The sequence below is a fragment of the Sinocyclocheilus anshuiensis genome, unplaced genomic scaffold (assembly GCF_001515605.1).
Source record: "Sinocyclocheilus anshuiensis isolate Anshui unplaced genomic scaffold, SAMN03320099.WGS_v1.1 scaffold48, whole genome shotgun sequence".
Taxonomy (NCBI): Eukaryota; Metazoa; Chordata; class Actinopteri; order Cypriniformes; family Cyprinidae; genus Sinocyclocheilus; species Sinocyclocheilus anshuiensis.
The window spans coordinates 194,081-216,310 of NW_015554124.1; the positions used below are offsets into that span (position 1 = coordinate 194,081).

The 22,230-nt window shown below is 36.9% G+C and overlaps 1 protein-coding gene across 1 annotated transcript in view; it reads left to right on the top strand.

The window, feature by feature from the left end:
* The window catches only part of LOC107670130 (T-lymphoma invasion and metastasis-inducing protein 1-like), a 64,326-nt gene that overhangs the window by 18,790 nt on the left and 23,306 nt on the right, over positions 1–22,230 (top strand). Inside the window, exons 3-16 of the mRNA XM_016462642.1 lie at positions 662–1,532; positions 3,836–4,045; positions 5,197–5,470; positions 6,573–6,745; positions 7,717–7,941; positions 9,315–9,500; positions 12,851–12,997; positions 13,209–13,283; positions 14,606–14,776; positions 15,155–15,259; positions 15,755–15,836; positions 16,926–17,012; positions 19,592–19,804; positions 20,149–20,249. Of these exons, the coding sequence (XP_016318128.1) occupies positions 672–1,532; positions 3,836–4,045; positions 5,197–5,470; positions 6,573–6,745; positions 7,717–7,941; positions 9,315–9,500; positions 12,851–12,997; positions 13,209–13,283; positions 14,606–14,776; positions 15,155–15,259; positions 15,755–15,836; positions 16,926–17,012; positions 19,592–19,804; positions 20,149–20,249 (2,910 nt within the window). The 5' untranslated portion in view covers positions 662–671. The remainder of the gene's footprint in view (positions 1–661; positions 1,533–3,835; positions 4,046–5,196; positions 5,471–6,572; positions 6,746–7,716; positions 7,942–9,314; positions 9,501–12,850; positions 12,998–13,208; positions 13,284–14,605; positions 14,777–15,154; positions 15,260–15,754; positions 15,837–16,925; positions 17,013–19,591; positions 19,805–20,148; positions 20,250–22,230) is intronic.

Genomic DNA, 22,230 nt, shown 5'->3' on the forward strand with positions numbered 1-22,230 from the left:
CCAGCTCTTATTGTGTGTGTGTGTGTGTGTGTGTGTGTGTGTGTGTGTGTGTGTGTGTGTGTGTGTGTGTGTAAACATTTATTATATAAATTCATTATTATTATTATTATATATGAAAATTTATTTTGTGTGTGAAATGTATATTTTTAATATAAAAGTAATTAGTTTTTAGCATAAATATAATATTAAATAATACAGTACACTTTAAATAATAATTTCCATAATTAAAACATGTAAAAAGTTCATGCAAAAAAGTTTTTGTCTTTTTTTCTGCAGCATAAATGCAGTCAAATAACTGACCTTAATTATATATTTAAAAAAAATTGTAACATATTCAATTCATATTTTTATATATTTATAAGTATTATTTTATAAATAATACTTTCAGACTTGATCTTTATCTTTAACTGCACATTGTCATCATATAATGCACTAAAATGAACCAGTGAGCTTATGAGTCATTCGTTCCTTAATCAGACTCTACTGTGAAATTTATCTTTAATTGTCATATTGTTTTTGATCTTTAATTGTATGACATGGTGTTAAAAAATAATAAATAAATGCATAAATAGTTGTCATTCAAATAATAACACAGTGCAAAAAATCTTAATGGGTCTGTTATATTTAGTTTCATGACCTGTGTTTTCTCTGTCTGCTGCAGATACTGAGCCATGGGTAACACAGAAAGTCATAGTGGCGGCCATGGTTACTATGGAGACGGCCAGCGCCACCTCTCCCGTAAGCACATGTCCCGCTCGCTCCGCCTGTCCAGCAAGCAGACGTACTGTTCCCGCCGAACGCCGTCCGGAAAACCAGAGCATCGCAACTCCGAGACCAGCACGCGCTCCAGCAGCACTCCCAGCATCCCGCAGTCGCTGGCTGACCACGGCCTGGAGCCCTTCAACGACTCGGACATGCTGCCCAACTTCAGCGGCCCCATTTGGGTGGACCGTGTGGCCATGAATCTCCGACCCATGTCCTTCCACAACCATCCGGCCCATTCGCCCGCCACCACCGCCAAACAAGCCACGCAGGACGACACCGAGCCGCCGGAGGACACGACACTCGTCCAACGCATGCGGGACAGTTCCCAAGAGGCGTCCAGCTTTAAAAAGAAGCGCTCTAAGTCTGCGGACATGTGGAGGAAGGATTCGCTGGAGGTGTCCTTATCCGACCTGAGCCAGGAGCACCTGACCAGCACGGAGGAGATCGGAGACACGCCGGACGACTGCGAAACCCGTTTACAGTCGTCCGCTCAGGAGCTGCTGGACTCAAACCGAGCCAATTCTTTAGACGAACTCTACGGACCGAAGAGCCCCGCCTGCAGGCCCAAACACGGACGCTATGCCAAATGGCACAAGGGCGGCGGCACAAGCAGAGAAGGTGACGAGGATAAGATGATCTCGCCCGGTGAAGACGACGGAGCCGCATACAGCGCGTATACACTGCCCTGCCGCCGATCTCACTGTCTGTCGGAGGGACCGACCAATCATGAAGGAGTTATGCAAGGGAGGCGGGCACAAACCATACAGGTGAGTTTGGATTGGGTAGCCACAGTTAATCTTATTTGTCACTACTCCAATATTAAACACCAAATACATTCTGGTTAGCTGTAATACGGTTGTATTTCGCAACATTTATAAATACCATTAGATTTTTATATGTTCTTTATATTTAATCTAAAAATATTAAATATACAGGTGCATCTCAATAAATTAGAATGTCGTGGAAAAGTTCATTTATTTCAGTTTATATTTTTATAATTATTTGCATTTTTATATTTTATATGTAAAAAATTATTAATAATGTGTGATGAATAAAGTAGCACCAAACACAGTCCATGCAAAAATGTAGACGGATTGTCCAGGCGTGTAGAGCCAAACCAAATGCAAAACTGGAAAAAAGGATCTGCACACAAAAATTTAGGCAAAAGATGGTTTAGATTTTTTTGTTTTTTTAATCAAGGCCACAAAAAAGTGCTAAAGTTCAAAGAATGTGCAAGTGCAAAATGTTTCCGGGTTCATCAGTGCCATACCTATAAAAATATAACTACCATTATATTTTATAATTATTTATTTTGTTTTTGATATTCTGTCTATAAAAATATACAATATAACTACCATTATATTTTATAATTATTTGTGTTTTTTTAACATTCTATCTATGAAAATATCATTTATAAATGCTTTTATGTTTTCATAATTATTTGCTTTTCTATATTCTATCTAGAAAAATATAAATGATAAATACACTCAAAATCATATTTGTATAATTACTTGCTTTCTACATTCTATCTATAAAAATTATAAAATATAAATACCATTGTATTTTATAATTATTTATTTTGATTTAAATATTCTATCTATAAAAATATGAAATATTATTTATATTTTTGTTAGACCAGCAGTTGTCTGGGATATTCAGTGTAGAAATATTGATATGAAATATTATTTATATTTTTGTTAGACCAGCAGTTGTCTGGGATATTCAGTGTAGTTAGCTAAGCTAAAATGATCAAAACACAAACTGGAAAAGGTTTCAGGTGTTAGTAAAGTGTATCGAGCTAAGTACTTTTGAAATGATAGGGTCCTTGAAATCGAACTACTTTAAAATAAAACTAGCTTCCTCAAAACTAGTGTAAAAATATTCTGTTCACACTGTGAGCGGTTAAAAAGGCTAGTAGCCTTTTCTGTTTGATAAACATGAGCTTGACTATCTGCGCTTCTGCTGGTAGTGAACTTTGAGGCTACTCACTCTTCTGATCAGCGGCTCTCATTGAAAGTGAATGGCTTTGTTTGAATGACTGGAGTCATTGAGTGTCAGTGTAAACGCCCGTAGGTGTGCAGTAAGAATGTGAGTGTAATGTTGTGTTAGTGTAGGTGTACACCAGGGAATTTTAGTCTTGCTATGAATGTTGACTGCGGTTAATCCCCCAGAATCCTCTGAATCTCCTCATGTAGAGAGACTGTACATATGAATGACTCATTTGTGTGCGAGTTCACACAGACTCCACTGTTGTTTCCCACAGGACAGTATTATGATTTCACAAGACACTCATCCCAGTCAGCTGTTGGTGTAAACTAAAGAAACTATAATGTTTTTTAAATTTTATATTTTTATAAATAAAATATTAAAAAAATACCAAATAGTTATAAAATATAATGGTATTTATATTTTACATTTTTTATAGATACAATAAAAAAATGGCAAAAATGTTATAAAAATATAAAAAATGTTTTTTACAATATCTCTATTTATATGGCATTTATGTTATATATTTTTATAGTATTGGTATGGTATTAATATTATGTGTTTTTATATAGATAACATAAAAATTCCCAATAATTTATTTTAAAATGTGATGGTATTTCTATTTTGTACATATACAGTATAGAAATATGTTAAAATGATAGAAATATAATGGTGTTTTTATAGATAAAATAATTTGTTAAAATTATTATACTACCATGGTTAGAAGAACATGCACCAAGGTGCTAGAATTTTAATTTAAGGACATTTTATTAAGTAATTTGTAAATTCTATGCTATATCAAAGTACCATGGTACTAATATTACCATACTATAGTACCACCACAGTAGCTGTCAATCTCTGTCCAAGTCCATATGGTGGTGGCTGTATTTTCCTGCTCTCTCTCGGATGATCCAGATCCTGGAGTCAGACTTCTGTGACTGTTTCTTTGGCTAGAAATTACTCTAATTTACTGTAACTTAAATTTAAATGTATACTTATAAAATGATGTAAATTAAATCATTATCCCATTATCACAAATGATCATGGTAAATGTTTATTTTTTATGTATTTATTTCATGTTCAGGATGTCACAGCAGGAGACGGCAGTGATTATGAGGACAGCGGTATCGATGGGCTGACGGGGGACAGCGAGGCATCTCAGCACCACGCTCGACGCTATAAGACCATGTCTGTGTCTTTCTCCGCTTACTCCACGTCAGCAGGGGCCGCCTTCGTAGGGAGCGACAGTGGGAGCAGCAGCGGGGCTGGAGCGGGACCCTCAGATGGCACACAGGTGGGCAGGGTGATTTATTCCTGCTGTTTCTTCAGTTCCTAGTTTATAATATGTTCCATTCAGACATCAGTAGACATGCAGTAATATCAGATAGATGCAACGTCAGTGCAGGAACGCATCAGTGCATGAACATTCTGGCCAAGTGAACATTATGCCACAACATCAGTGGGAAACGTTCTGTCAAATGAGTAATGCTCATTTAAATAAAATACATGCAAACAAAATTAAATATTTATAAATGGAATAAATAATAAAGTATGATATTATGTCAGAATATTAATGTGTATCTGAAAAATAAATAAAAATGAAAAAGGCAAAAAGGAAAAGAAAAAGAGTTGATGGTTTTTAAGAAATGGCATGATGTTATAAAAACAACAACCTGCAGTGTTAATGTGAATTAGTTTTTAATAATTGTTTTTCTTTTGATAAATCCTTCCTTCCTTCATTTTTTTTTTTTTATTACTTGATGGGGTAAATAAATAAAATAATATAAAATAAAAAGTGTAAAAAAAATAAAACAATATTTTGAAAAATATTGTATCTAAAAATTATTTATATGATTTTATTTTAATATGCCAAATTCTATTACATGTTAATGAATTATTGAGACATGATGGTCATTATAGCCACCATTATGTCAAATAATTAATGTTCATTAAAATTAAATATATGCAAATAAAAAATTTAATTACGGTTTTATTGATTGATTGATTGATAACTACATTTCCCATATTTATTTTACCATACCATACACCCCCAAAATGCAGAAAATGTAAAAAAAAATTATTTATTTTATTTACAGTGGGTACGGAAAGTATTCAGACCCCCTTAAATTTTTCACTCTTTGTTATATTGCAGCCATTTGCTAAAATCTATATAATTTATATAATTATTTTACCATATTTAATTTACCATATCTTTATTCATAAAATGCAAGAGGCACCAAACACTGTAACACACAAAAAAAAAAAAAAAATTCTAAATGATGAATGGTAAATTATGTAGAAAAAGAGACCAGAGAGCAAACTATATCCAAATGCACTTTATTTCCATGAGACAAGCGGTAGACGAGAGTTTTGTATGTTATTTGTAAGTTTGTGATGTAGTTTAGTGATAACAGTGGTGCTGGACCTGTGTGTGTGTCTGGTCAGGGTGTCTATGAGAACTTCCGTCAGGAGCTGGAGCAGAACGTGAGTCCGGTGGAGGTTCCCGAGGAGAGAAGCTCAGCATTCAGCGACGAGCAGAGCAGCGTGACCCTGAGCTCTGCTTACCACACCGACCCTCTGCTGAACGTGGCTGCTGTACAGGGAACCGTACGCAAAGCTGGACGCCTCGCTGTCAAAAACTTCCTGGTGCATAAAAAAAACAAGAAGGTGGAGCTCGCCCCTCGCCGCAAGTGGAAGAGCTACTGGGTGTCCCTCAAAGGTGTGTGTGTGTGGTGTTGCTGAAAGAGATGTGAGCAGTTACCTGACACAGTAAACAGGTTTTACAGCTTCCTGTGAAAACGTTTGAAAGAGAAGAGGAGGATTATTATGTTTGTTGTGTTGTGTTATATGGGTAGGTCCAGAAAAGACTCTTCAGAATTTAACGGCCAACATTCACTATTTTACCTCTAACACTCTTGTTTGTTAAATATTCTGGCTTAAGAAATTTCCCATACTTATTTTTCCTTATTTTCTACCGTTCTCCAAAAATTAGTGTGCTAAAAAAAATAGTTCAAAATATATTTTTGAAAAAATTTATTTCCTCACTCACCAAAGCTACATTTAAAAAATAAAAAATACAGTAAAAATTGTGATATTGCAAAATATTTACGATTTAAAATAACTGTTTTCCATGTGAATATTGTAAAATGTAATTGATTACTGTGATCAAAACTGAATTTTCAGCATCATTATTCCAGTCTTCAGTGTCACATGATCTTCAGAAATCATTCTAATATGCTGATCTGCTGCTCAAGAAACATTTCTGATCATTATCAATGTTGAAAACAGTTGTGCTGCTTTATATTTTTGTGGAAACCATCTTATAGGATACATTAATGCATAGAAAGTTTATATGAGCAGTATTTGTTTGAGATAGAAATCTTTTGTAACATTATGAAAGTCTTTACTGTGAACTTAATGTGTCCTTACTGAATAAAAGTATTAATTTCTTTCAAAAAATACTCTTACCTGTCTCAAACGATAGTATATAGTAAGTTCCTCATAATTGGATACAGACAGTGAAAGCTCTGTATCTTTGCCAACAGTGTGAAAACAGAACAAAATCAAAGCTGAAAAAACAATCCAATAAGTGTGTGCACATTATATTGGATTCTCTTTAAGAAAGCAGTGCTGCATTTCTTATTTTGGCCACTGGAGAGCAGAGCACAGTCAATAAAGCCGTAAAACTCCAATCTATTGGATACCCTGCTCCTGTTCCCCTGGAAACAGCGGCTCAGAGACGATCTGTAGTGTTAATTGAACTCGCTTGAACAACTTTGAATTTCTGATGCTTGAGTGAATGTTCTAATTTGTCCTCCCAGGATGCACTCTGTTTTTCTATGAGACGGACGGCCGGTCGGGCATTGATCACAACAGCGTCCCTAAACATGCCGTGTGGGCCGAGAACAGCATCGTCCAGGCCGTCCCAGAACACCCCAAAAAAGATTTTGTCTTCTGCCTGAGTAACTCGCTCGGAGACTCCTTCCTTTTTCAGGTAACTGAACATCCCATGCAAAACTCTTCGCATATACTAAAACTGAAGAGATAATGTAACAGACTGAGTTTCATATATGAACATTTGACTCACTAATATGTCCAGAATAATACCATATACGCTGATTGCAGCCTTCTATGTTTTCCTAATCTAGTTGTCTAATAAACCTGGCATTGTTGGCTCTTTGACAAATTGCCCTTGTTCCTCATTTGTAAGCTGCTTTGGATAAATGCATAAATGTATATGTAATTTTTTACAGTATGCGTTACGTCACAATAAACATTAGTGTGCTACTTTGTTGTCAAGGCTCAACAGATCATGTGGTCCATTTATTTATTAATAATAAATGTTTTTAATTTGCTACCTTTTAAGCGGAACAGAAAGTCAAAACTGACAGCTGTAGTTACTTCTAACTATATTTTAGGGTGATCATATGTCCTCTTTTTCCTGGACATGTCCTGACATTCATTTCTAAGTTGCCTAAAATGTCCTGGTTTTGGCTTTGTTTTCCGATTGACTGTTTCTCTACAGTCCTCATACATTACATGTATGCATATTTGCATTGCTTTGATTGTTTTCTATAGATCCCACCTCTTATTGGTCGATAATGTACAATGCCTGCATGCTATTGGTCAAATTAGTTTTCAGTAATTACCATCAGAATGTATGAAAACAATAGGAAACAAAGCCAAAAACAAGACATTTTAGGCAATTTAGAAATCCCAGCCAGGACATGTCCGTAAAAAAGAGGACATATGGTCTCCCTAGTTATTTGTCAGTCTGAGAATGGAAAGTCAAATCGAGTTCATTGCATTGTGGGATGCCATGTTATACCAGCTGAAATACCACATATTTCATGCATATAGAATATTTGCTCATCGTGCATAATATACATAATATATACTGCCAGAAAGGGTAGACTAATGTGTTAATATGCTATTAAACCTTTGACCCTTGACCTCTTTCTGTAGACCTGCAGCCAAACTGAGCTTGAGAACTGGATCACGGCCATTCACTCGGCCTGCGCAGCGGCCGTCGCTCGACAACACCACCGCGAAGACACGGTGCGTCTGCTGCGGGCCGAGATCCGAAAGCTTGAGCAGAAGATCGACATGGATGAGAAGATGAAGAAAATGGGAGACATGCAGCTCTCTGCTGTCACCGACGCCAAGAAGAGGAAGACCATTCTGGAGCAGGCTAGTGATGGTTATTTACCATGTTTGGGCATGAATTACCCACAATCCAACGTGTTTAGAGTCAAAACATCCACTGAAAGTGTAACCAAGCAGCAAAATCAACATCTGCAAAATCAAAACATCTAGTCAGAACATATTTGAAGTTGAGGTGATTTTTTTATAGAATAAAATATAAAGATATATATTAGAATATAAAATAAAAATATAAATAAAATACAATATAATAAAAAAAATACAAATCTGTTTAAAATTACAATAAAAGCAGATGTTTAAGAATAAAATGTCAACAAAAATGTTATTTTAAGTAGTTTTTGAAAGTAGTCTCTCCTGCTCACCAAGGCTGCATTTATTTGATCAAAAATACAGTCAAATCAGCAAAATTGTGAGATATTATTACAACTTAAAACAACTGTTTTCTATGTGATTATATTTTCAAATGTAATTTATTCCTGTGATGCAAAGCTGAATTTTCAGCATCATTACTCCAGTCTTCAGTGTCACATGATCCTTCAGAAATCATTCTAATATGCTGATTTGCTGCAAAAAAATAATGAGTGCACCTTTAATATACAATAATATGGAGTGAAATCCAGCACAACATGATGACAAGAGAAACAAGTGAGGGGCTAAATGTTGGTTGCATCTGGTTAGGACAAAAAGTGTTAGTTTGGCTGTTGAAGAGTCTGTCAGTGCTTTGTTTTCCATAATTATTGTATCAATATCGTAAAGCGTTACGGCACTAACATCCTCCGCTGTATTACTGCAGATTTTCATCACTGTAATTCTGATGCTGTCACAATGTTGACAGAACATTGATTCACTCCACACACTTGCTGCAAAAGTTCACGTTCCACTCAATGGATGTTTACACAAGAAGCGGAGCTCAGAATGGCCCATCAGGAGGAGGGTTAGCGGGTGCCTGTGCGTTTGTGTGGGTTTTTAATTTTGGCAGCATCGGGTTAGGCATTGTGCCCTGGTGAATGGCAGCAGGGTCGAGTTCCTAGGGAGTCCCAGACCTCGCTGCCAGTGGAATGTGTGGCGCTGTTGTTTGCTACTTTGTGTGTTGTCTGGACCGCTGCCCCCTCCGCCGCGTCTTCCAAAAAAACATCCATCCCAGAGTGGCTGGGAGGAGACGCCGTGGTGTATAAAACCCCACTCCACTGCCCTCCAAACACCATTTTATTCGATCAAACCAGACCAAACACAAGGCACGGAAGCTTCTAGATATCTAGAGATGGTCCTTTAAGGCTAAATGTAATGTTTTGACCTTGTTTTCGAGAGAATGAAATGATCATTTTGACAACTCTGACATGCCGCTGGCCTGCTGTAAACCGTGTTCTAACCAATAACTTTTTCTCTTCTTTTCCTCACAGATTTTCCTGTGGGAGCAGAATTTAGAGCAGTTCCACATGGATCTGTTCCGCTTCCGCTGTTACCTGTCCAGCCTGCAGGGCGGCGAGCTTCCCAACCCCAAACGCCTGCTGGCCTTCGCCTCCCGTCCCACCAAACTGGCCATGGGCCGACTGGGAATTTTTTCAGTCTCTTCCTTCCATGCACTGGTAATTATCTCTCAGTTTTCCATAATTTATTCCATAATTTTGTTCCTATTTTTTGCAAATACTTTATTTCTTGTCTTTTGTATGTGAATATATAATAAATAGAATATACAGTATATATATGTATTATATTATATATTTTCATCATATATATATATATATATATATATATATATATATATATATACATACTTTCTTCACCATTTTGTTTAATACAAGCTGATCAGCTAATCAATTAAAAATGAACTGAAACAGTATTTTGGTACAGCACGACTGTAAACTTGAGTATATAAGAAGCCAGCAGGTGGCGCTACTGACCAGGGCACATTTATGCTACTCATACAGTGCTTTGTCCCAATATCACCATCAGGTGCTGTCATGTCAAGTTAACAAATCACTTGAAAGAGGCATTATATCTACTCATAGTTTTAAAATATGTTTTCAGTGAAAATGTTCTCTTCGTTTTCTTTAACTTTCCATGGCGTTAATCAATTAATGCGTTAACGTGATAATAACGCATTAACTTGCCCAGCCCTAATTAAAATGTATTAAATGAAATTGTATTTATATATTATTCTCTAATAATAAAAAAAATAGTTAACATATAGAGAAAAATTCAAATGATTTGCATGAAGTTATTTTAGCATTCTTGTCAGAATTTAGTGAAGTATAATAATATAACAGTTTTAGAGATTTCAAGCTTTCTCCTTTCAAGTAGACATAGAAAACAGCTCTCTGGTGGCTTAAAGGGAACTTACTTTGACTGATAAGTTTTTAAACGTTTGGTATCTAGTGTATTTCAAACAGAAGCATGGCTTAGAAACCCACATCAAGAACATCAGCATCACTCTATTTTTACCCAGAATGCATGTATTAACCTGCTTCCTTCCCACCCTACAGTGTTGGTGTACGTGGGTAATGGATTTTGGCATAAAAAGAAACAGTAGTTGAAGGGTTGGTCGGTACATTTTCTCTTGGATGTGGGCCACGGCTCCGGCTGATCAATACCATCCATCCTCAGATTCGCCTCCAGCTCTGGCGTTCTATGCAGGAGCTAGAGGACACTGGGATACAGGGAGATTTTATTTTTGTCTATGCAGCTTGGATGATTTTTTGGGGTGGAGGGGGTGTGGATGTTCTTCAGCATTCACATTCTTAGAGGATGGAGAGAGAGGATAAGTGTTGAGTCCAAATGAAGTGCTGTTGGCCTGTGTGCTGTTCTTCACGAATAATAGCTCGGTTCAGAGCAGTGGAGAGGGTTTTTGATGCAGCCGGAGTGCTTTTCTCCATCAGGAGACCCAGAAATGCCACAGCGCGTTCAACACAGCGAGCGTGTATAATTTTTGAATGACACTGAAAAGAACTCTCCAAGCACTTCACTAACCTTTAAAATTCATCCGGACCCGAGTGACCACAGGAAGCAAGTTGTTTTTGTGTGTTTGCTGCTTATTTATGAATGAATATGTGTGTTTGTTTATTTCTAAAGGTGATGTCCCACCAGCGGACTCGATTTTGGTAGAGGAAGTCACATCTACAAAAGTGTTTTTGCTGAAAAAGAATGAAAGAACGGTGATGGATGAAATCCATCCTCTTGACATTTCTTTTGAGAACATAAGTGCAAGAACAATTGTAGACTGACTGAATGCAGTTTATGGAGAAACTTTATCCTGAAATGGTGTGATGGGTATTTGTCTTGTATCTTTGTATTCAGCAAACGCACATGCTTCTGCTTTCTTATTTTATTAGTGATTTAAAAGCATTAGAACTACAAAAAAACGAATGGATTACACAGTCACCATTAATAACAATCAGTGTTTGTGAGCTTTGTGTTTGCTGAGGGAAAAAATCTCAAGCAGATCCGATCAGGACAATGGTTTTCCTACCAAAAATCTGGAAAAGCAGCTGTATTTTGGATGACTAGTTTAGCCCAGCTAATGACCAGTAACAGTCACTTTAGACCAGCTGATGACCAGTTTAGACTAGCTTACATCTAGCTTGCTCTGCTAATGACTAGTTCAAACCAGCTAAGCATGCATTTAGATCAGCTAATGGCCAATTTAGACTAGCTCTTGACCAGTTAGACCAGCTAATGACCAGTTTAGACCAGCTCATGACCAGTTAGACCAGCTAATGACCAGTTTAAACCAGTTAGCGACCAATTTAGACAAGCTAATGACCGGTTTAGACCAGATCATGACCAATTTAGACTAGATCATGACCAATTTAGACTAGCTAATGAACCATTTAGACCAGAGCTCATGGCCAGTTTAAACCAGCTAAAGACCAGTTTAGACCAGCTAATATCCCATCTAGAACAGCCAGTTACCAGTTTAGACTAGATCATGACCAATTTAGACTAGCTAATGAAGCATTTAGACTTGCTCATGGCCAGTTTAAACCAGCGAAAGACCTGTTTAGACCAGCTTTTGACCAGTTTAGACCAGCTAATATCCCATTTAGAACAGCCAGTGACCAGTTTAGATTAGATCATGACCAATTTAGACTAGCTAATGAAGCATTTAAACCTGCTCATGGCCAGTTTAAACCAGCGAAAGACCTGTTTAAGACCAGCTTTTGACCAGTTTAGACCAGCTAATATCCCATTTAGAACAGCCAGTGACCAGTTTAGATTAGATCATGACCAATTTAGACTAGCTAATGAAGCATTTAAACCTGCTCATGGCCAGTTTAAACCAGCGAAAGACCTGTTTAAGACCAGCTTTTGACCAGTTTAGACCAGCTAATATCCCATTTAGAACAGCCAGTGACCAGTTTAGACTAGATCACGACCAATTTAGACTATCTAATGAAGCATTTAGACCTGCTCATGGCCAGTTTAAACTAGCGAAAGACCTGTTTAGGCCAGCTTTTGACCTGTTTAGACTAGCTACTGACCAATTTAGACCAGTTCATGACCAATTTAAACTAACAACCAGTTCAGACCACGTAATGACCCATTTAGACCAGCAGCTAATGACCAGTTTAGACTAGCTAATGACCAACTTAGACCAGCAAATGACCAGTTTTGACCAGCTAATGACCCATTTAGACTATCTAAAAACCAGCTTGCACCTGTAATGAGCAATTTAGACCAGCAGCTACTGACCAATTTAAACCACCTAATGACCCATTTAGACCAACTAATGACACATTTATACCCAGATTCTTGAATAACTTGTGAATGAAGCTGACGACTGAACATCAGTGTGAGCGAATCACTGAGAATGAGTTTTCACCGAGCAGCTGTGTTCATATCGAAGACTCCTGCTAGGAGCCGTCTAGTCAGTTTGATCGCTGGGACAAACAGTATGAATGTTGTCCCTGTACCTCATGCAGCTGTTTTGTGTCTGTAGGTGGCGGCTCGCACTGAGAGCGGCGTGAGGCGTCGGACGCAGGCGATGTCGCGCTCTACCAGCAAACGCAAGAGTCGCTTCTCCTCACTATGGGGTCTGGACACCCACTCCAAGAGAAAGAGTAAAGGTCATCCCAGCATTAACCAGGTAAACTACACACAAACACACCTAATTCACACTTAGTGCTTTCTTCCAGAACACATAAACATGAATATGCAGAGATCAACCGGCTCTGCTCAAAAAAATACAATGCACATTTTTCAATAAGCAGATGAAATGCATACTACATAAAACACATACAGTTGGCTTTCGTGGTTTGGTGGGTGACTGCTGAATGTTAGATGTTATTTTTAAACAGGTTTTTGCAGAAGGAGATGATCCAGTTAAAAGTCCTCTAGAAGGCATGTTTGAGGGTTCTTCTAGTGATACGACGGTAAGAAACATGCATCTCTTAATACTACACTATCTATAAAAGTGGCAAAAACACACAAAATGCTATATGAGACCACTGCACCAAATCAAAGCTGCCGTGTTCAGAGAGATGCGCTCTTGGCCGGATCTCTGGCGTGGGTTGGCGGAGATGTGGGCGTATATTTATCCCTAGCGTTGGCGGAGGTGTGGGCATTTGTGGTGTAGGAACAGTAGAGATGGTTGTGCTATAATCCACTGACCTGGGGTGCAGATAAAAGTGTCGATGTTCTGATTCACTCACTCCATCATAAGCAGAGAAAGAAAGATGGTGGAATGGTAGCTGAGATTACAGTGCATTATTATCCATGTTTAATGGCTGTGTTCAGATGTTTAGAAGTTTTGGGTCAGTAAGATTGAATGTTTCTGAGAAGTCTCTTCTGCTCACAAAGGCTGCATTTATATTATCAAAAGTACAGTAATATTGTGAAATATTATTACAATTTTCTATTTAGAACAGTTTTGTATTTGAATATATTTTAAAATATAATTTATTTCTGTGATCAAAGCTGAATTTTCAGCATCGTTACTCCAGTTTTCAGTGTCACATGATTCTTCAGAAATCATTCTAATATGCTGATCTGCTGCTCAACAAACATTTCTTATTATTATCAATGTTGAAAACAGTTGTGCTGCTTCATATTTTTGTTTAAACCATGATGCAATTTTTTTTTTCAGGATTCTTTGAAAAGGTTCAGAAGATCAGCATTTATTTTAAATATCTTTTTTTAACATTCTAAACATCTTTACTGCCACTTTTGATCAATTTAATGCATCCTTGATTAATAAAAGTATTAATTTCTTTCAAAAAAATAATAAATACAAATCTTACTGACCCCAAACTTTTGAATAGTAGCATAATGTATACTACAATCCAATTTTTGTAAAAGTGTAACTTTTAGCAGTCCATTCAAATGTTTAAAAATCAAATTCTAATATTACTTCCAGTTCAATGATCACAATGGAATTTGACTATCAAGTGGGAAACGGTACACATGCTCTAGTTGTATACTGTACATTTTGTTACATGTATGAAAATGTGTTTTATGCATACAGAAAGTGTACATACTATGCACAAAATAAGAAATAATGTAGTATGCTAGTACGATATTTCAATTATATCTCATTTTATGCTAGAAGTTATTAGCACACAGTGCACCTCAGATAGGCGATGAGTTCTTAGAAATGATGAGATGAGGATGATCATCATTTCACATGATTAATAGCATCTCTAAAGGCCTCGTTCACAGCTGCGGCTTCACCGTGCTTTCATTTATCACACTACAGAAAGACACCAAGACCCCAGTGAAAGGTCTGCCAAGACCCAGCGCAGATCATGACATCTGGTCCAGAGACCACCTCACTCCATCATGGGTGCTGCTGCCAAACGACCAGCCTGTGTTAGCCATCATCCAACCCGGAGAGTCGGCCCTTGACATGCTGGAAACGATCTGCAAGGTAACGCCAAGAAACCCAAGATCTTTCTAGTGCAAGAAACATTCATCGTTCTCTTCTGATGCCAGGTCGCTTGAATCTCAGTTTGAAGGTCACTGGTGTAGTAAACTCAGATGCTGTGTTCCTCAAAGCGTTCCTCAGTGGGTTTTTGAAGTCTCAAGCATGTGTCCACCCTGTGTAAAGCAATTTATTTGCTTCCCTCTTGCTGCATGCCGAATGAAAATGTGCTGCATCCTCTCTGATATGAGCGTTTGGGCCTTTTAGCGTGTGATTCCTGTCCATCTGGCCCACTGAGAAGAAGATGCAGCCCAGTAACATGTCTTGGCGTTGCTCTTCATCCATTAAATGTGTCTGCTTTCATCTCTCCTGGTCTCTCTCCAGGCTCACCAACTGGACCCCACTAAACACTACGTGCGGCTTAAGCTCCTCATTGAGAACCAAGTGCAGTTTTATATCCCCAAACCGGAGGAGGATATTTATGATCTGGTAGGTTTGGAGTTAAACTCGCTCTCCCACTCACTTCTTAGATGCTCTCTCATTACTTTCATCCTGCTGGGACATCACACTTCATCCAAACACCCTGTCTCTTCCTCTCTCTCCTTCACACTTTAATAACAAAATTTTTATTTTTTTCTGTGGAACACAAAAGGAGATGTTTTGCTCATCCCGTCTCCCTTCATCTCTCCTAAAAAGTGACCATTTTAAGCTATGGAATTGCTTTATTCTTTCGAAGCTTCACTTCTCTACATCCATCATCCTTTAACTTCTGCTCAGTGTCTTCATTTATTATGTTTTGAGTGTCCAGGTCAGACACAATCGATCAAGAGGGAACATAAAGTTCTCTGCCTGTGAAATGTGATCTGTATTCTGTCACTCTCGCCCTTTCATGCCGTCCCATGTGCGTGTTGTTTATGCTGTTTGAATGTGGATCATCAAAGTCGTGGAATATTAATGAATAACGTCCTGTGCTCTTCTTCTCAGCTGTATAAGGAAATCGAGCTGTGCTGTAAGATCAGGAAGGTCATTCAGTTTGATCGGGATGAGTCCTGCATGATCGGCTACGGTGAGAGCCAAAAATGTGTTATGTTCATCAAATCATGTCTGGTTTACATCCACCTATTTATTCTGGGAATTTTACAACGGTACCTGGAAAAGTAATGGAAATGACAAGTGTTCCCAGTAGTTTTTAAATTATTTTTTCAATGAAAAGTTTACTTATATGTGAGTATGTTATATTGTCATCTCATGGAAGGCGACATGGTGAGATCACATGACCAGCTGCATGACTAAACTGCATGTTTTTGGACTCGACAGATGAGTTGAGATGTGATTATTGAAAACAGTCAATTTACCTTGATTCTACATCCACATCACAAAATGTCAATATAAGTCGTAGCAATGTTATTTTAGTATTATTTATATACTATTATAGTATTTCTTAATGATTTGAATTAGCTTTTATTTTTCAATTTTTACATTAATTTTAGTTTAAGTTTTAGTAATTTTGTTGTGCTTTTGTCATTTTTATATTTATTTATATATTTTATTTCAGTTTGTGATTTTAGTACTTCAACTCGTGTATTTCAGTTAGTTGTAAAAGGCAAAATAAAAAATTAAATTACAGCTTTTTTCATTTAATATTTATTTTTATTTCAGTTTTATTTCTATTACTAAAAACAATTTTTAATACTTTTAGTTAATAATAACAACCGTCGTAGATTATATTTGTTACTTTTATTCAATTATTTATTTATATATTATTTTTGCATTTGTATTTATTATTATTATTTATTTATGTTATTTATTTTTACATTTTTGTATTAAGCTTTATTTGTTACTGCATGTGGGAAATCCTGAAGAGATTATGCTAATTTGTCTATATATGGTGGTAGTAGTTAAAGGGACAGTGCTGGGAAAAATGAATCATTCTACAATAATTTATTTTATAGTCCATGGAAGAACAAAGAATTCAAATGTGTTTATAATGACATGATGGAGAGTAAATGATGGCAAAATGTAAATTTCTGGGTGAACTATCCTTTTAAAAATCTGACCTTGTAAATGAAAGGTTGCAGGTTCAAACCCTATGAGGTTTGCTTCATGATTATACTTGATTATGACGTCTATCACTTCATCTCTCTGTTTTTCTCAGGTTTTTCCATTTCAGTGGTGGAGGAGGACAGCGTTCAGCAGCTCTATATCACTGACGTGAGAGCTGGAGGATTAGCGTTCGCTAAAGGTTCATTAGCTCGTTTCACCTCCTAATTACATTCTCTTTCTCTTTTCACCCCTGTCTCTTGGTGTGTTCTTTTCTTTCTCTCTCTCTCTGTCTGCTGAGCATCTGCTTAGGAATCAAGCTGTATAAGTAATTGCTGTGATATCTGTGCTGTGCTCCTGGTGTTATATAACATGCTGTCAGCTGTATGGGGTTTCTGAGAGCCAAAGATTGCAGATTTATTCTCAACCCCTCTAAACTCTGAATAATGACAAACGATAGAAGGAATCAGAGAGGCGATTAAAGTCAGATTCACTAATGTGCCGTACTTGTAACTAGTGGTCGACCGATATGGGTTTTTTGACAGCAGGGAGGCCGATATAAAGCCAATATAATTTTGTTTATTTTAATTTATATTTAAGAAATTTGAAATCATTTGAAAATGGATTAAAAATAATTGTGTAAAATAAACATACATAGACTTTAGAAGACAAAGCATTTTTCACAAATAAATAAATATTTCATAAAAATCTAATTAAAAAGGAAGTAAACACTGTAACCAAGAGGGCACTCAGTATTCTGGGAAGTTTGTGTGCATTGGGAATCTTTTTTTTTTTTTTTCAAATAAAGCCAAGGTAACACTCATTTTACATAGAGCACGCAATGAAAATGACATGAATATGACAGTGGGCAAATGCATAAAGTGCAGCATAATTTGAAATCACTAACTTAGTTTAAAGTTTGTCGATCGCGCATCTCCAGTGAAGCTGAACTCTCCTCCTGTCAGCATTCAATTTGCACGGACCGACCGTCACACAGAGAACACGCGATCATGCAGGATACACATGCACACTTCACAAGATCTCACAACTGGATCCGACTAAGTTTGCAAGGTTTGTGAAATTAAATGTTCATTAGTCATTCAAAGATTTGTTTAAATGATATAAATGCGTATTTGCTGAATGTTGACGGCAAATGAGAAAGTATTATAATGTTTGCCTATCTATTACTAATAATAATAAAGAAATAGTTATAATATTTTTTTGTATACATTTGAATTCCTTTGTTTAACAGTTCTATCTGATTATTAGATAGACTTCTATCCGTATTAGACAGAACTGAATGACGACAGCGAACAAGAGGGAGAATGTGAGCGGTGTGCTCTCAGGCGCTGCCGTTCTCAGCGCCGTCAAAATAAAAGTCCCGCCTCGAACACATCGGCCAAACAGAAAAACTTATCGGCCGATGCCGATATTTGAAAATGCCGATATATCGGCCTTGGCGATATATCGGTCGACCACTACTTGTAACGTACCTGCACGAGGAACGTGATGCATTAAATGGAACGTATCATGCAAAACAGGATTTTCCTTGCTCGTTTTTGAAGATTTTTTAGAGCATTTACAGGCATTTTGCACACAGGAACCTTAAAGGTACAGTAGCAGAAATGGCCCATTTAATTCTAACATTGGAGATTAAAGTGCTCTACATAAACAACAACATGTTGCACTGAACTATTTTATGGTAGTGAATTAATTTTAAGTAAATTTATATTCAGCATTTTTCTTACTTTCTTCACTGGACATTAGCTAATATTATAAGTGGATTTCAGGGCAAAATATAGAATATGGTCCCTTTAAATGACCATCAAAGCAAGCTTACCTTGACATCCAGACGCTGTCAACATGCCGAATAAGACTCTCGTCTCTCTGAGTGATGTCTGCGTGATCAGTGTGGCAGGATCAGGTCCGACTGGCTTATTGCTGACATTTCACATCGCCCAGAGAACTGGGTCAAACCTGCAAGCTGAAGGGCCAAATGGAAAAGCTAGAGACAATCTCTTTTTTTTTATTGCATCTGTTTATTTTGCTGCTGGCCTTCACATCAGTAAGGACAGGGCATTGTATTACTTTTAAGACATATTTCAAATTGAAACAGAATATTTAAGTAGAAAAAAATGTAGGGAAGTACTTAATTTTTTATGTTGCGGTCTTATTGGATTGTGCAATGTGGGTTTTCCATATCAGAATGGAGTTTTAATAATTCAACTTTTTCAATTTAGTTACTTATTTAAGCTTATTTAATTTCAGTTGATTGCCAATGCAACATTTCTACGGTTAGTATTAGCATGTTTTTAACTTCAAGTTTTTAATCTAATATTTATTTTATTTTAAATTAGCTTTCATTTTATTTCAGTTTTCAGTAGTTCTATTTTTGTATTTATTATTATTATTTTTGCAGTTTTTGTTTTTAATTGTATTCATTATGGGTCAAGGAGGAGAAACAAAATGTATTTATTTATTTATTTTTGCATTAATAAATCACGCAAAATAAGACCATAATCATGTCTTAAGAAATTAAATAGGGGTCAGTTTTTTATGTCATGGTGTATTTAGGACCAAAAACTCACGATCTTCACAGTTTTTTATATCCTTTGTTAAACTTTAAAAATTCTTCATTTGTTTTTTTGTTTTTATTAATTCCTTGCAAGCTCACTATGCATTTAACCATTTCATCCATTTTGCATATCTCAAGAAGTCTATGATTGCAATATTCTGCTACTTAATTATTCATGAAATATTACCGTATTGAAATGATTGCAGCTCTGAATGCGGGAGATGAGATTCTGCAGCTGAACAGGAAGGACGCCCGCACTCTGACCTTTGCTGACATGAAGGTGGCGTTCGCTCAGGTCTCTCTCTCTCTCACCGTCAACACGCTGCCCCCTGTTGACCGCCGGCAGCTCTGCTTCCTGCCACCGAGACGCTCGGACGCTGTGGACAACCTCTACACGGATATCTTCTCTCAGAGTCAAGGTGAGGGGCGGCCAGAGATCTGCTTGACCCATTTATTTGACTGTTTTTGTGTTTTGGTTTGACGATATAATTCGATGATATAGTGCTTCAAATTAACTGCTAACTAGTGTATGTAAAAATGCAACACCTTTATACAATATAAACAAGAGGTTCATGCTCTTTCTTTCTAAAGGAGTTGTTAGAAAAAGTTTAAAAGTGTTTAACTTTACACTCTTATTAATAGCTGAACACATGATTAAATAGCCTAAATATGAAAAGAAATGCATATTTAATATATCATCCAGAAACATTGCAATGTTCAGTGCAGTTATCTGAAAATTAAAAAATCATTTGTGTTTCCACAGAGGAGATTCTTGACGATGGAGTGGGTCTGATTGTGGAGACTTCGGGAGACAGTTTAGACGACGACTCGAAGCTCTTCGCTGAGTTTGATGACTATGGAAAGGTAAAAAGTTCTGCTTACCTGATCAAAGTTTTTCTTTGAAGATATTAGCCTGGATCTTGTGTGGCTCCGCCCGTAATGACGGGACACTTTTCCTGTCTGTGCGTGGGTTTCGTTCACACTCACCAAATCTAGAACTGCAGGCCTTTCGAAACTGAACTCTGAGCGAGAAGAATCACACTGCAGAAACGCTTCACCATCTGTCATCTGTGCTGTTTTTAAACAGAGGGACGCTTACAGTTCAGTCGCTTTCTATAGTTTGTCGTGTCACACTGATAAATTTGACCCTGTCTGTCTGTTAATTGTTTTATCTTTCTGTCTGTCTGTATATCTATCTATCTGTCTGTCTGTCATGTATCTATCTATATATCTATCTATTTGTCTATCTATCCATCCCTCTGTCTGTCTATCCATTTGTCTGTCTAACTGTCTTTCTATCTTTCTAACTATCTACTTATCTATTTGTCTGTCTATCCATTCATTTATCCATCCTTCCATCTATCTGTCCATCTGTCTGCATTGCTATCTATTTGTCTGTCTATGTCTATCCATCTGTCTTTTTGTCTGGATATCTGTCTGTTCCTCTGTCTGTTCCTCTGTCTGTCGGTCTGTCTGTCTGTCTATCTTATCTATCTATCTATCTATCTATCTATCTATCTATCGTTCTATCGTTCTATCGTTCTATCTGTTTGTCTCTGTCTGTCTCTGTAATAATGAACTGTCTGCAGTGGATCTTGTGCCGGAAGCTTTTGCTGAGTGTTTGAAGATAATTAGTTTGCGTTAAGACGGGTGACAGTAAAACAGAGGTCGTTTGGTTTTCTTTTGCATCCTAATTGCTTTATTATGAGGCACAATTAACCGAATCTTGGAGGCGGCAATGAAGATGGTCTCAGAAGATGGTCTCTATCTGAGATGTGTCAGACAGACATAACGGTTTCGCCTTTAGACGTTGTGAGAGTGTGTGTAGTTATTTTTCCACATCTCCAAGCTGCAGGATACAGTCACAGTTGTTTTATTGGACGGATGTGTTGATGGATGTGTTGAGATGATGGAACCAATCTGATTCCACACGACCCTTCCATATTTACATAGACAAACTATTTTCAGAAACCTGATTCCAGAATTCCCTGTTCATCTTTATGTCACTAGAGCACTGTTGAGTTGAGACCTTAGTGGTGGAAGCAGAAAAAAAATATATTTACTGATGTTCATCCATTACCCAACCTAATTTCTAGACCTTGCATGGTTAAAACCCAGTCTTTGTTCCTTGTCCAGCTGTGATGGTATTCTCCACTGCAGGTTTAGACTGGTTCTGTCTCAGTCCATAAACGTCTTACATGTGTGTCTCTATCCGTGAGAGGAATAATGTACTGCAGGGATACTCAAATTACTCAGGGGCCACTTTTAGAAAATGAGGTGAAATTGTACCTGATTTGAATTGGTTTTAAAATATGTAGCTGTTTTATAATGTATGCTATATTTTTCATTTTCCGGAAAATTGTAGTCAATGCATTTGTGATGTTTATGAATGCCATTCATAATATTTATGAATGTTTCCAATATGTTGACTTTTCAACTACATCACATGCAAATTTTTTATATACTTATTATTCATGTGTAAAGTCAATAACAATTATTTTTCATAATAATTGGATGCAGTAGTTTAGAATTCAGTCCATTTTGTCTGTTTTCACTGTCGAGCTTTCCACATTTTGTCACATTTTTTGTTGCTAAGTGCAATTCACACAGTTTGAATATGCTCCAAGCTGTTGCACCAATCAGTGATGACAGTATTTGCATATCCTGATGTTTCACTTCTCGATTATTCATGCAGAAATACGACTTGCGAAACATTTTTGGAATTAATCTGCTTGCTCCACCAATTAAATGCAATATAAAAATAAGTTTTACAACCCGTCTGATCTGCAAGCAAGTGCCGCAGCATGATAAAACTAGATCTCTCACATTATAAGCCCGGTCTTTG